General features: G+C 36.2%; 1 protein-coding gene across 1 annotated transcript in view; it reads left to right on the forward strand.

The window, feature by feature from the left end:
* Positions 1-1,773: 1,773 nt before the first annotated feature.
* Positions 1,774-16,464, forward strand: part of LOC110456997 (serine/threonine-protein kinase ICK-like) — a 20,888-nt gene continuing 6,197 nt past the window's right edge. Inside the window, exons 1-14 of the mRNA XM_021508086.1 lie at positions 1,774-1,824; positions 3,307-3,587; positions 6,214-6,268; positions 6,661-6,782; positions 7,288-7,367; positions 8,897-9,029; positions 10,883-11,054; positions 11,412-11,579; positions 12,545-12,784; positions 13,505-13,737; positions 14,743-14,855; positions 15,230-15,343; positions 15,652-15,750; positions 16,208-16,328. Of these exons, the coding sequence (XP_021363761.1) occupies positions 3,487-3,587; positions 6,214-6,268; positions 6,661-6,782; positions 7,288-7,367; positions 8,897-9,029; positions 10,883-11,054; positions 11,412-11,579; positions 12,545-12,784; positions 13,505-13,737; positions 14,743-14,855; positions 15,230-15,343; positions 15,652-15,750; positions 16,208-16,328 (1,751 nt within the window). The 5' untranslated portion in view covers positions 1,774-1,824; positions 3,307-3,486. The remainder of the gene's footprint in view (positions 1,825-3,306; positions 3,588-6,213; positions 6,269-6,660; positions 6,783-7,287; positions 7,368-8,896; positions 9,030-10,882; positions 11,055-11,411; positions 11,580-12,544; positions 12,785-13,504; positions 13,738-14,742; positions 14,856-15,229; positions 15,344-15,651; positions 15,751-16,207; positions 16,329-16,464) is intronic.

The raw sequence follows: 16,464 nt of genomic DNA on the forward strand, positions 1-16,464 counted from the left end.
GAAAGGTTCCTTGTGTCATTTTTGGCGTCCGTAATTATATCTCCCGTCAAAACCTGGAATTATATAACGCTGACAATCAAACATAAAATGCGCACTTATTTTATAGTCCATAAATTTAATAATTGGACATTTCGGATTGTCAATTTTAACCAAATACTCCTAAAACGGTTTGGCATATCTCGTATATGTGGGTGAAATAACGACATTTTCTTTGTGATTTATGACCAAAATATCTTATTAGTCTACTATTTTTAGAGTATGTTTCTTAACGGGTCGCTTAAAATATCTCACTTCTTTTAATAAACGGGATTTGATCAAGTCTGGTCCTTCCAATATCGAAAAGATTGAAACATTTGTAGGATTAGTGTAGTAGTAATGTGATTGGAAAGAGTAATGTTTTCTGGCCGAATAAGGGACCGAATCACATATATATTACATATATAGTGCGGAGTTATAAATGGCGACGGAGATCGCAATGAAGTCCTGCCGCACTATAAACTGCCTTTTCAAATGTGAACATCACGTTCAGGGGAAGTAGTTACTGAGCCACGGCCGTGTCAAACATAGAAAGCTGTCCCCAATATCTTTTGCTGTTGTTGTATTATCTCTTTTATAGTGTTGTTTGTTTGATTTATAGTCTTGTTTGTTTGGTCTATGTGCTGCTACTCATTATGATGGTGCGGACATCTCTATCACGTAGTCAGCATTGCCAGTTTATAGGGGGTCGCTGAAGGTTAATCATTAGTAGGCTTCTCCTTGCTGCGGACATGCACTTGAGTTGGTTAAAGGTGTTTATGAGCGTATTATTGGTTGCTTGGGCAGCATTGGGAGGTTGTTTCTGTATGAGGTTACTGACAGTAAATGTCGGGAGCAACTTGCTGTGGAGTGGAATGCTGCAGAGATGCCTTTCAATTGTTTATATGTTAGCATGGGCTCTTTCTAAGTTGCTTGGACAGCATTGGGAGTTTTTTTTGCTGGCATGTCGGAAGTAGCTCTCTGCAGAATGCAGTCAATGTAGTTGGCAATGCATTTGCTCTAAAGGTAAATCCGCCTCCGAGTGTCTACTGACAGTGTACATTCTATGTCATGCTTGAGGAAGTTTTCTCTGGTCTCTGCAATCGTTTTGCAATGATTATATCGGTTTTTCACGGGTTTACGGGTCGTTTTTAAGATAGGTTGATGATGTGCATTTGAGTGAATTGAAGACGTAATGATAGCTTAAAGTTGAATCATATTTTTTTAAGAAATGCCGTTTCATTAGTTATTGCTGTTGTTGCATTTTAATTTTCCTAATAAGATCTTGTAAATCTGTGTTGGTCTCTTTGCTGAAATCAACGGTTACTTAATTGTTTAATTGCTGTACTCTTAATTATTTCTTTATTAAATGCAACTGATGTACTTCCTGTTTCTCAAGGTCGTCTTTTTCTGCACCTTTGCAGTTTGCTCTCTTCAATGTTACTGTTGTCATCACTAATTACATATAGTTGAAGGTGGTTTCTTTCAATAATAACCAGTATACAATATTTTATATCATATTAGATGCTTACATGTACGTAGTTAATTTGGAAAATTACTCTAAGCTAGGCGTCTTTTCATTCCTTAGTGTTGAAACAGTTACAAATTGATTCATGGTTCAATTGACTAATTGCACGTGTTAAAAGCATCATTTAATAATAATGATTAAAAAAACCTTTTACCGTTAAGCATCGAACCCCTCCGTTTAGAGCGTCCCATATGCCTAACCTACCGGAAGTGATCTCGTTGCTATATCTTGATCACGTGATAAACATAGCCTTGCAAATAGCAACAACTGTCATGGCGGAGGTATGTTCTCAACTGTCAACGATTCACATGCTATTGGTTTATTTTGTACTTATTTACTGATAACATCAATTAGTCCATATGATTCTAGTGTCATATTTAACTTATCGGTCACGTCTTTCATCATTTTTGTGGACGTTTATTATTTTCTGACGTATCTAGGACAGCACTTCCTCCTCCTGTTTATTCATTATTGTAGGGACAGTGATACACCGAGTAAGGCTGCATGTCATATAAGAACCGCGATGATAATACATAGGTGTAGTATGGAAAATTATAAAATCATGTGTCGAATAAAAATGAAACAGACAATCTGATCAAAGATGTAACATTACTGGAGGCGTAGGTCAAAAACATGCATTTCTTGGACAGTTCTAGAGTCTGATACCACTTTCATGAATGTCAAGATAAGTTAATATAACGTTTTTTCCAGACGAAATAGCTTATACTTGTCATTTATCATGCAAAATTGATCAATTGGGAATCAAAGGTAAGGGAAGACTTCGTAACTTTAATCTATACAGTAGCCTTTGAAAAGATAAATGTACGTAGTAGTAGTAGTAGTAGTAGTAGTAGTAACCCTAGCAGAACCAGCTCGTGAAGGGGGTTCTGAAGCCAGATACACTACAGTATACTATACTTGAATGGCGGTTAGAAGCTGTATAGCTGAAGTGGGAGACATATGTAACCTATAAAGTCTGTACTGCAGTGTTTGCTGAGTAGTCTATGGGAAAGTAGATCTTAGTCAAGGATCTTTGTAGACTACAGTAAGTTTGGGTGAACTATAATGTGAAGAGAGAGAGACAGTTTAAACGACCTATATCTCAGTAAAGTATCATCTCTAAATCAGAAACAGAAGCTGTTTTTCTTTCACATCATCATAATGCAAGGTCGAATGCAAGAGTTTTAGTACAAATATCTTTATCCCTTCCCTCCCCACACACACCATTTCTTTTTAGAAAATGTGTAATGTAAAAACAGTGGCAATGTGCATACATGTAGTTTACTTTTGTAATAAGAAAGTTGTGAAAAGAATATGGGCCATGACCACACAACAGACTTTATAGTCGTCGTTCTGTCACTGAGCTATTAGGAAAGTCCTTCTAGTCAAAGCTAGTAAGGTGACAGACTCTTTTTTCATGTTTCCTCTTGAAACTTCAATGTACAATATGTTCTACAGTGTATGTAGGTACTGGAGATTGTCTAATTATAAATGTCATTTCAAATATATATGGCTACTGGCTAACATTGATCAGAATATGAAATTCCTATATGGGCTCCATACATGTATCCTATTAATGTTACACTTTGTGACAGCTGGACCAGATGCCCCTGTTACCCAAAATATATGATGCCGTATTTTCATTTTGCAATACAAATAAATGGCATCTATTCTTGATCAAATTTCATATAGTTTTAAGCAATCAGAGCAAATTTTGTCCGTCATGATATCATATTCTATTGATTTGCTTGTTATTTTTTCAGACTGTGGTTATATGATGAAATGTAGCACTATGACCAGCAGTGGGGATATTCCCTGTCCCCGCCAACCTTCACCCCACCACATACATCCACAGGGGTTAAAGGTTACACCACACCTTTGAATGCAAAGTTCATCATAGAAAATATATTATTTAAGGAAGTTCTAATTACAAATAATTCAAAATGAATCGCTACTCGATAATGAAACAGTTGGGAGATGGGACGTATGGAAGTGTACTGCTTGCCAAGAGTGCAGAAACAGGAGAGCATGTTGCCATTAAAAAGTAAGTTGTGTTTTAAAGCATTTTGTGAAATATACACAAATTGAATATTTATCCATTCACACACTTACTCCTGCTGCCAGTATCTGAAGATCAGATGTATGTGGTATTTGTACCGTATTAGGCTTTGAAACATTGTGAATATATTTATAAATAGAATACCAATATGTATATATATACATACCTGCCTGTTATCTCTTATCAAGAGTATTGATTTACCCCACATTATTAAATCCAAGAGAGAGTAGGGACATCAAAGGAACCCTTAAATTGTGTATGAACTAATACATATCAAATTGACAGCTAATGATACAGATCAGAACTTAGGATATAGTTCACTAAATGAACTAGGAATTCTGTTTGCATTATTTTTGGGTACATGTTGGCTTCGATGTGTATATAGCTTCTATTAGCGTTATGTATGCTAAAACATTATCAATTTGTTTCTTAGTATATGTACCACCTTGTCAATTTGTTTTTTAGTATGTATGTACCACCTTTTCCTTTTTTTTTTTTAATATATGTACCACCTTGTCAATTTGTTTTTTAGTATGTTCGTACCACCTTGTCAATTTGTTTTTTAGTATATGTACCACCTTGTCAATTTGTTTTTTAGTATATGTACCACCTTGTCAATTTTATCCAAACAAATGTTCGTCTCATAGTACTTACTGCCCAAGAAATCGTTTGAACCAACAAAATTGTGTACAGTCTGATTTTCCAGGCATGGAACAAATGATCTAGATGTTAGTGGGTTATTGCATAATAAGGATTTTCTTACACCCTCGTCCAACCCAACAAATGTCATTGCTGAGTTGGTTAGTAACATGTACATCATTGCACACTCCATGAGAGTGTCAGTGAGAAGCTATAAAGGTAACCCTCTTAGAGTGATTATAACATGAGAACTTCTAGAAAGTCCGGAAAGGATCTCAGTCTGGGTGTGAAAATGGCCATACAATATACATACTTGTCTAGTCGTCTGGCTTACAGACACGTACATATAGGCTCTCAGCCATTGGCTAGCTACTCTGAGGACCAGAGATTAAATATAGCTGATAACATAAGGACTCTCAGTTTGCAAAATTAATTGTAAAATATTTGTACACGAATCAAAGGAGATTACTATGTAAGACCAGAAAAATCAGTTAACCTACTCAAGTCAAGTGGGTTTTTTTTTTTGGTTTTTTTTTGTAATTTTAAATAAGTGCCCTGTTCGCGTCTGAAGTGCTATGTAACCTCTATCACAATATTTACAAATATATTTCACTAACTATCTACACTGTTAATTTGAGAGCTGAAAATAAAGGAGAAACTGAACAGTTATTTTGTTTGGACTGCTAGGGGATCTGGTGTAGCAATCAGAAACAGGCACATTAAATATTTGTTTGCTTTTTGCAAGACTACTGTATATTATCCATCATTCATAAAAAAAGAGGGTAAAAAAACGCTTTTGTTTGTTCGCTCAATACTTATTGTTAAAAGTAGATTTGAATTGTTATTTCTCATAGAGATCTCATGTTTTGGCATTGTCACTAAACTCTGAAATTGTAAAATTGTCAATTTAGCACTGATAGTAAGCAGTAATTACAATTTCTTGTTTGATAATTGTCAAGATTTCCTTCTGGCTAAAGAGGTGCTTCCTGTATATTTGAGTGGTTATCAGGGTAGAACAAAATGGGTTGTGGGTTATAAAGCAATTGTTAGCGTCGGTGATCTAGGACAGATGAATTATGTCACTGTTTATGCACATTGGTAAAATGTATTTATATGCCACCTATAAGTCGGTGACCTGAGGTGAAACCTTATACATAAATCTCACAGATGTATTCACAGAGGATTTCCTGTTCGTTGTTATATTAATTAAATAATGAAAAAGTAATACACTGAAAAATGATTAAGTGACCAACTTAAATCTAAATCAGTAATCTGCTATTCCTAATTATAATTTATCACTTTTAAAACATGTGTAAAATAGGCTTCAAAACATCCTTGAACTATTAACAGTTTTCTAAAATTCATATGTAAATATTATTTAAATCCAGTATCTACTGTAAATAATCCAGAGTGAATTAATTGTGAAAAATTGTTTTCATAGCTATAAAATTCAATGTCGCCTGATTTTTGTGTGGCAGTGTTTATCATTTTCATTTAGTAAATGGAATTTTTACAGTTAGTGTTAGCCTGTAACTTCATATATATATATATAAGTTTAAAGTTGAAATGTAAATTATGCTGGTGTAAAGTGCTCCTGTTAGTGTTAATACATGTACATGTATTACATTACAAAGTTCTACCTCCTGTAAGTTTCATACTTTAAATATTACTTTGTGAAGTTCATCTGTAAAATATAAATAACAGTATAAATTTCTGTTGTAAGTATCAGTGTAAAGTTTTACAGAAAAAAATCATTAATACATTCAGGTCATATTTGTTTAGCTATATATATATATATACACAATGTTTTCATTGTTACAATGTAATGTTAGCACCACAATATTGAACAAATTTGGAGAATAGTCATTTATTTCTTGAAGAATTTGAACAGAAATGTTCGCTTTATTTAAAAAAGAAGAATAAGTTAGTAACCAAGTAGGTTCTGTTATATATAAACATCTTTTTATTTCAGGATGAAGAAAAAGTATTATTCCTGGGATGAATGTTTAAGTCTCAGAGAAGTTAAGGTAAGAATACTTGGCTGAAGACATGGCGTGGAATTTCATCACTGTTCTTCAATCAAAAGTTCTAGAATTGTTGCAGTTCATGTAGTATAGAGAATATTTTTAAAAGTGTGTTTATTTTGGTAGTTTGAGTGATCAAAGGGTCTTAGAATGGACTCCTTGTGTATCCAGAAGTTTTATTTATTCGTATACAGTATAGGCAATAGTTACTTCTTATTCTCAAGGCCAAGGTCACTAGTAGAGGTCAAATATCAGATGTGCATGTTTTTTATTGCACTGTTTGAAAATAATTGCCTGAAACTCATCCACACTTAAATAAGTTTAGCTGTATGAATAGAATATTTCCTTAATTTATAATTTAATATTCATCTAGATATATGTGTTTAAATTTTCAGTCTCTGCGAAAATTGAATCATGCCAATATAGTAAAGTTGAAGGAGGTGATCAGAGAAAATGACCAGCTCTTCTTTGTATTTGAATTTATGAAGGAAAATCTGTATCAGATGATGAAGGATAGGTAAGTCATGAAAACTTAAATGATGAGGAAATATTGACCAGCTATCAGTTGTTTGTACATGGTCTATAATAAGTCATTCAAAGTACAATGCAGAACTTTACGGGTAACAATGTTGAATATTGATACAATAGAATGTACTAATCTGACATGAGGCAAGAACAAAAGAAACTGCAGATAGGAACAGTACTTATTTGAATAATCATAATGTTAGTGCTAGAAGATCAAACTAGTCTATATCATCAATGAGGCTTTATAGTGCTACATACTGTGGTGTGTTTTGATATGTGGTAGCACTAATTAAGAAGGGATGGTTAGGGTTTCAAATTGATGGAAGGCTCTGTAGCATTTTACATTGTTGTAGTTACCATTGCCCCCATTTACATGTATACACTACAATGTAGTTTAAAAAGTCTCAGTTTTTCAACTACCTGGTAGACCTTTTCATATTCCTCCCAAAAATATTTATCCATATTTATTGATCTGTTTGGAAAAATTGTTATTTCAGAGATCGTATTTTACCTGAGTCAACAATAAGAAATGTAACCTACCAAGTACTTCAGGGATTAGCCTTCATGCATAAACATGGTAAGTCTGTAGCCCTATGTACAATGTATGTGATTATTAGAATTCCATTTGATTTCTACTGTTTAAGCATGGACATTTATGCACATGGTAATTTACACTTATTACCCCTATCTCTTGGTATATTTTTCGTGGGTTTTCAGTTTCTTCGATCCTGCTCATCAAATAGATGGTTGAATGGGGAAAACTTATTACACATTAAAGACAACTCTCTTGGTTGGCCCTCAATAACGAGGTACCTTCCATGGATTGGTACAATACATAATAGGCCTTAATGAACAACACTATGCTGAAATTTCCAACTTAAATTTCTGATTTGACATAGTAATTGAGACAGACATGGTAACGTGCTGTTTACTTAATTGTTAGCTCACCGGGTCCGAAGGACCAATATGAGCTTATGCCATACCGTGGCGTCTGTCCGTCCGTCGTCCGTCCATCAACAATTTCTTTAAACGACTTCTTCTTAACCACTGATTGGAATTTAACTAAATTTGACTGGAAGCATCCCTAGGTGGTGGGGATTCAAAATTGTACAAATGGTGGGGTTGAGGGGCGGGGCAAAAAGGGGGCAATTTGGCTATATTGCTTTAAGCGACATCTCCTCTGGAACTTAGAGATGGATATCAACCATATTTGACTGGAAGCATCCCTAGGTGGTGCGGATTCAAAATTGTACAAATGGTTGGGCTGACCCCCCAGGGGGCTGAGGGGCTGGGCCAAAAGGGGGCAATTTGGCTATATTGCTATAAACGACTTCTTCCGTAGAACTTTACCATGGATATCGATCATATTTGGTCGGAAGCATTCATGGGAGGCAGGGATTCAAAATTGTACAAATGGTGGGGCTGACCCCCGGGCTAAGGGGTGGGGCCAAAAGAAATGTATTACTTGGAAATGGTTGAGATCCCCACCATATAACCATATATACAATTTCTGAGTATAGAGAGAAGAATGCACATTTGCTTTCAGGATGGCCCTAGGGTCTGGCCCCACCCTTGGAGACTTAACCCCTGGGTCATAACTTTGAAACAGTTAAGATCCCCACCCCAAAACTATATATACAATTGTTGGGCATAAAGAGACGAATGCAGTCATGATATTAGAATTAACCCCAGGGTCTACCCCACCCTTGCAGACATAACCCCTGGGTCTGGGTCATAACTTTGAAACGGTTGAGATCCCCAACCCAAAACTATATATACAAATGCAGGGCAAAAAGAGACAAATGTAGTCATGATATTAGAATTGATCCTGGGGTCTGGCCACAACCCTAGGGACCTAGTTTCTCAGTCACAGCTTGGAAACAGTTGAGATCCCCAACCCATAACCATACATAAAATTGCTGGGCATAAAAATCAAATACAGATATGCTACAAGGATTGCTCTTGGGGTCTGGCATATTCCCTTGGATCTCATTTGGAGAATATTTTGCCATGATTGCTTAGATATCCAGGTGAGCGATACAGGCCCTCTGGGCCTCTTGTTTATTTTGCCGACATTATTCTGATAATTCACTTTTGTTTTTGCAGGTTTCTTCCACAGAGATCTGAAACCAGAAAATCTGTTATGCTCAGGTGCTGATTTAGTGAAAATCGCGGATTTTGGTCTGGCCAGGGAAATCAGGTCACGTCCTCCATATACAGACTATGTGTCCACCAGATGGTACGTTCAGACATACACAGTGTATTCAGTCAGACTTTGTCTGCCTGTATTGGGCCAAACTGTGATTGCCACATTGCCCTTGGTATCTAGGCATCTGTATTTCTCAAAGGGAAAAAATAAATAAAGAAAAATAGCAAGAATGTTTTCTAGATGTTACCCAATAGAGGTGATTTGCAATGCTTCTTGCTCCAATTAGATTCAGAATCAATTTCCTGTGCAATGAATATTGTTTTCAAGCAACAAGCCTAGTTTATTTTTTGCCCACCATCATCAGCTGGTAGTGGTAGGCTATTAAAAACCCTTACTCTGTGGTCCGTGTTCCGTCCGTCATTCTTTCTGTCCATCCTTGAACTATTTTTGTTAGTACTATTTTAAGAAAGTGCTAGCGGAATCTTGCTATTTTTAGAAAGTACTAGCGGAATCTTTCTGAAAATTCACCTGAAGGTTCCCCATGGTCCTTAGTGATGTATGTTGAATTTTTGGACAGATCAGAAAACCAAGATGGCCACCAGGCAGCCATCTTGAATTTTGATAGTTAAAGTTTGTTAGTTCTATTTCTCAGAAGTATTTTCTCAAATTTCACATGAATGTTCTCTATGGTACCAAGCTACGCATATCAAATTCTAGGACTGGTCAGAAAACCGAAATAGCTGACAGGTGTTTTTAAGCCTGATTTCTCAGAAAGAACTTATGCATATTGATTTTTAGGACTAATCCGAAGAAAAGGATTGCCACCAGGAAGCCGTCTTGAATTTTGTTATTTCAATTTTGTTATCACTTTTATATGCATGTTCCCCCAGGTCTCATTGTCAAAATTAGCCCTGGCCCTAATGATAATTCATCATTGACAGTAAAAAGATAAAGATCCTTTAATGGTGAGCACCAAGAGCCTTTTGTTTGACAATAACACTAGCATGTTGAAAATTACGACTAAAATTCAGCATGAACGACACATTCTATAAATATGTCGGACCAGGAGATTTCTACTTGGAACAACCACCCCAGACTTGTGTTAAGGTAATAGGATTGTGTCACCATTTCTCAGTAGGATTTCTTCAAATTTTGTAGTTATATTGCTTTAAAGTAAAGAAAATTTTCTGCCACAAAAAAAATATAGGTTGTCAGAATTTTAAGGATTTTAAATGGAAATTTATGTAAAAAGGAGTGAATTTTGAAAAAAAAATGAAAGGCACAATATTTTTACAAAATAATGTCAATAAAAATGATACTGACATATATTGGTATTGCATTAATGTATATCAATTTAATAAATGCTGAAATTGTATAAAATTAATTCTCAATACACGATATAAAAATTGACATTTTATAATAAAACCATATACACATAGTAATTGCAGGCAAGAGTTATCGTTCTTGAAAAACTTCACAGTAGTGAAATAGGTAGCCGGTTTCCTGAAGTACAGAAAAATGAACACGCGTGACTCATTGATAAAAAAAACTGAATTAATACCCAGATTGCATTGAAATACTTTAATATTGAGAGAGCACACTGTTCTGTCAATAATAAACATACAATATTCATCAGTTTAATATTTAACATTAGAATTTGCAGAAATTGTGATACTGTCTCCCTACATTGGATTTTCAACTAGGGATGTACTTCCTGTTTCCGTTTATTAATACACTCCAATGACCTTAATGGGTTCATGTGTAAATAACCACCACAACACTGACAGCCAGTCTCTTACCCGATTCACACACTGCCATTTTGATCTTCCGGAAAACTATCACACTGTTGAACAGTTAGAAGTTGTATGAGAAGTCATGGATTTGAAAAAAAGGAAAGCTAGTATTTGTTGACAAATTCCTTACACAATGCTTTGATGAAACAGGTATCGTGCACCAGAAGTACTACTGCGGTCCACAAACTACAATTCCCCGATAGACATATGGGCTGTTGGCTGTATCATGGCAGAACTCTATACTCTCAGACCTCTCTACCCAGGCAGCTCAGAGATTGACCAGATATTCAAAATCTGCTCAGTTTTAGGTACACCTAAAAAGGTAATTTTATTTTTAATTTCCTCAGATTTTATTTGCTGACAAAAATATATTGATTACCAGTGGTAAAATGTATGTATAGAACATTTTGTTTGAAAAACAGAGAACATTTTGTTGGAAAAGGGAACATTTTGTTTGAAAAAGGCTGTAACTGATGATCAGAACATTCTAGTGAGGGTAATAAATAATTAATCTTCCTTAATTGTTATTTTTCAAGCTGACATTTTCACACATAAATAACAAGCAAAATACCATTTTAGTAGACTTTTTTATGGTTTTTAAGCATTACATCATTTTAGAAATTGAAAATAATCCCTGTAATGAGAGGTGATGGTCTATTATGTTTTTGCTTGTTTACAGGAAGATTGGCCAGAAGGGTCCAAATTGGCTGCAGCCATGAATTTTAGATGGCCACAGTGTGTTGCGACAAACCTGAAGAGTCTCATACCAAATGCCAGTAACGAGGCCATCATGGTATTAAAGGACTCAATGTTGTGGGATCCCAAGAAGAGGCCCACATGCACACAGGTATGTTTGTGTGGTGAACTCTCCAGCCACACAAGTATGGTTGTGTGGTGAACTCTCCAGCCACACAAGTATGATTGTGTGGTGAACTCTCCAGCCACACAGGTATGGTTGTGTGGTGAACTCTCAAGCCACACAGGTATGGTTGTGTGGTGAACTCTCCAGCCACATAGGATTGTTTGTGTGGTGAACTCTCCAGCCACACAGGTATATTTGTGTGGTGAACTCTCCAGCCACACAGGTATGGTTGTGTGGTGAACTCTCAAGCCACACAGGTATGGTTGTGTGGTGAACTCTCCAGCCACATAGGTATGGTTGTGTGGTGAACTCTCCAGCCACACAAGTATGGTTGTGTGGTGAACTCTCCAGCCACACAAGTATGATTGTGTGGTGAACTCTCCAGCCACACAGGTATGGTTGTGTGGTGAACTCTCCAGCCACTTACCTGTATGAGTAGCCTCAGCGATTTTGTGTTGCCATGGAAGCATGAAGCAATTTAAAGTAATTTCCATCTTCCAGAGTGCAGTTAAAGAAAAAAATGAATGATATAGCAACCAAACTAGCTACACCTGTTAAAACAATATTACCTATATGTCTTATTGCTTACCTATTAAGTAATAAAGAATAGATCGCTGTGGTGCTATGTTTGTTTACAAAGTTCTTGTTAAAAAGGTATTTCCTTCAAACTGGGCTTTGTTTTGGTTGAAACATTGCTGCAATAAGGAGTTTAACAAGAATCCAATATGTATGCTGGAAATTTAGCCAGATTCAGATTAATGCATTGTCACTATTTTACCTGATCTAGCTACTCCAAAGTATTTGACAGTTGGTGCTAAATGTGTGGACTGTATATATTGTACCTTTCATCATTACAGTGTAAACCAATATTTTTACGAAGCCTTAAAAATGATTTCAAACATGAACCCTACTTCAATGTATATACTGGTATATGGCTTTCTTTATTTCAGTGTTTGCGGTACCAATATTTCCAAGTAGGACCAAACAAAGGTATCAAATCGGAAACTCAGTGGAATGAGCCCAAGACAGTGGTGTCACCGAGTCCTGTGGCTGCCTCCCCTGTGAGGGTATCACCAGTAAAGAAGGAGGAAAATCGATACTCGCCCCCAAAACCCTTCCAGGAGAAGGTGGATTACGGCAATAAAATCAACGATCCCTTCCCTTCTTATGGCAAGGACAAGTTTGACAACGTAAGATAGAGTGTTAATGTGGTTTCAACCAAGAACTGAGACTTGCCTGGAACAAAGGTCTTCCTGAATCTAAAGTTAAATTAAATAGAAATCAATTATCAAACAAAATCTTATCATAGGTATTACCAGGGGTACGTTGAAAAGAGCAAAAGGAATTCAAAATGCATTTAGATAACCCTAGCAACTGTATTTTAGGAGTGGGTATTGCAAGCACTTTTCATATTGGAAAACAATGTATTTAAAGGGACATTGCAATATATCACAGTGTATTGTACCCCTAGAAGTCCAGTGCATTTATAATAATTTTCTATAGAATAAACAAAAAGTGAACATTATAATACGGAAAGTTATCACACCATGCAACCTTTATTTAAATAACATAAATTCATTTCAACATTTTTTCCTAAACTTTACCTAAACCACCAATTATGAAAAAAGAAAAAAAAGAATTGTGTTTATGAGAATCTATGTAAGAAGCGGGCATGGGCTTAATGCTGAACAACTATGGTAGTTGAGGCAATAGCTATAAATTAGCCTGATAACATATTGCAGTCTTTAGGCTTGCACTATAATAGTCCACTAAAAACTAAGCAATATTTACAGAAGGAATAATAATATTTTAAGGTAGGGACGTGAAGAGAAAGCTTTGCTGTAATCTTGCTGTATCTGTCTCATTGACCTATGATGATGTAGATAAAACAGGATACGGTCATATTGCAGGACCCAATTACGGTGGCTGTGAAGAAGGCACCCCAGAAGAGTGGAGGAAGAAAGCGGTGGGGTGTTGGTGCCTCAGACCTGGATGATTTCGGGGATGACCTAGACCTGAGCTTCTCTGTGCCTAGTAAACCTAAAAACACATACAAAGGTATCATACCGTCCATCAAGCCCAAGAATGAAAACAAGAAACTTTACAAGGACTTTGATGATGATGACGATGATGATTTCCTAGGGTAAGTATATTGATCAGCTATAATAGGGAAAAGATGTCATTATCATACAGACCATTTACGAGTGACACAAGGCTGGTTTTGTCATCATTGACTAGAGTATGTTTTGGTTATCTTTATGATACAGACTGACTCAGGACTGGGCTGTACTCCGCTGATAACAATACACTGGGGACAACTTTTAAATCTGTCACTTTATGTAGTAATAGTAATACGATATCACATTAAGCCATGCTTTTACTTCTATCTTGTTGGCACATATACATTTCAGTGTTTGCATTGTTGCTGATGACATTAAACATGGAAAACATTAATACATCAGTTTTAGTTGATAAATTGTTTACTGCATCATCAAAGTTTTCCCATGTGTACAGTGAAACTCATTTAGCCTGAAATTTCAAAGCTCTGAAGCAATCTTTATTAAAATACATGTAATGAGATAGTAATAGTCCCATAACTGCTATGTTTTCAGTTAGTGAATCTAAATCATCTTAACAAAAATATTGTCCGTTTATGTGGTCTAATAATGTGCTTTATTACATACTAATAAATATGGGTTTTTTGTATATGCGATACAACACAATTGCTCTAACCCATATCAGCCCTTGCCATATCACACCCCAAAAGCCGTATTACGGCCCCCGCTGTATCACACCCCAAAAGCCGTATTACGGCCCCCGCCGTATCACACCCCAAAACCTGTATCAGCCCACAAAACATGTATCACACCCGTTTTGGACATTTTTCGTTTTTCAATATTTCAAAAGAAAAATAGATCATAAGATAGAAGCTTTTATTAGTAAGTATGTTATAAACAATAAAACACACCTTTTTCCATATCACACCCAGTATTAACCCTCGACCAATATAAGCTCTCAGGCTGATATTGCAGTCTCAGGTTGATACTGGGTGTGATATGGAAAAAGGCATGTATTATTATAATATATTATATTATTATATATCATTACTATGGACTGTGTCCCGATTACATGATATTGTTGTTTTCAGAGGCATAATGAATAAGAAGCCAAGTCAGAGAATGGCTCGGGTCCCATCGGGGCGGTCGTCAGCAGCATCCTCTGCCAAGCAGCACTACCTGGGGAAGGCTCGTTACCTACCAGGTAAGCATTCGGAATATGGTTTTACTTGTTTATAATATAGCTACACTAGTTTTTGTCTCACCGCCACAAAGTAGCGGAAGTGAGACTCAGGTGTTGCTTTTTCAGCAGCGGCGGCATCAACATTAAGTTTTTGTGTTAAACATAGTTTCACTGAAAACATAAGTGCTAGACCAACCAAACTTGAACCATAGATTGCATTGATGATCAAAGTGTGGCACAGGGAGACATATCAATCTGAATGGCTTGTTTATAATGAGTATAAAGTATTCTTCCACGTTTTCTTTGTGAAAATAATATCCAATCATCTTATTTTTGGAATATCTGCACCCTTAGGTATATGAGAATATATTGATTTGACCTTTATCCCCATACAGGTATTAACCCTCGGAACAGTGCCAAAAAGGACACGGGCAGTCCTTGGAATACGGGCATGAACAAAAACACAGTTGCTGGTACCAACGTGGGCCGGAACCCTCTGCCACCACTGGGTAAGGGGCCTGGCACTTGTTGTTACCTGTATTTAACTGCTTCATCACTAACATGTTGTCAGCGACTAGAAATTTAAACAATGATACAATTAATTTCAATGTGTTTAATAAACGTTATCATAATGCAGTTTCTGTTGGTTATTGTTAAAATGCATATAACTGACAAATATCATTAAACATCATATCACTGACAATTTTACTAATAATATACTATGTACCATTTTTTTGTGCTCAATCATCTGAGTAAGATTATCAAACAAAGAGTCTCTGTATGTCAGTCCAGTGATTTCAGTCCTATTGTCTTTCAGGAGGACCAAGCTACAATTCACGTACAAATCAAGATTATTCTTCTCGAAATCAAGATAACTCATATGTTCCATCATTTCTTTCACCATCCAAAGGCAATGGTACGTATGAATTCAGGCATCATTCGAGGACGCATTTGTCGGTTGTTGCAATTGTCTCACATTTAAAAAAAAGAATAAGGATATCCTAAAAATTGTTCAAGGTGAAAGTTACCCGTGAAAATGCTATTGTCACATTTTCGCTATGGCTAGGAATGGCCACTCTGTCTAATTTATTTTGTATTGAGTCATTGAAAAAGTCACATTTCCAACTTGAGTTCCTAAGCACATGTTCTGATGCTATTTCTGGACAGATTTTCAGATTCAAAGTTTCCAGAAACAGACAGGATCTGATAGTTTGTCATGCATCTTCAAAAAGTGAACATAGGTTTTAAATTATTGCAACTCTGATAAAAACATATTCTGATATATTGAAATGAAATTACATGTCGGTGATAATAGCCTGCTGGGCCTCTTGTTCAATTGTTCACCATTATATTGTGTTTATTTGTTTAATCAGCATATTCCAATGTGAATTGGAAGCGAGCACAGCCATCAGGCCCAATGTCACTGAATAAGAACTCAGCTGGCTTTCGGCAACCTGTGGGTGCCACCAACACACGGACAGACTGGGCTGCAAAGTAAGTATCAAACCCTATTATGACTGTAGCGCAACCTCCATCCTCACAAATCTAACCCTATATGACACAGACATCTTTAAAACACAACCCAACTCTCACAACACAACCACCACACCACATTGAACAGTAACAACCC

The sequence above is a fragment of the Mizuhopecten yessoensis genome, unplaced genomic scaffold (genome assembly GCF_002113885.1).
Source record: "Mizuhopecten yessoensis strain PY_sf001 unplaced genomic scaffold, ASM211388v2 scaffold1063, whole genome shotgun sequence".
Taxonomy (NCBI): domain Eukaryota; kingdom Metazoa; phylum Mollusca; class Bivalvia; order Pectinida; family Pectinidae; genus Mizuhopecten; species Mizuhopecten yessoensis.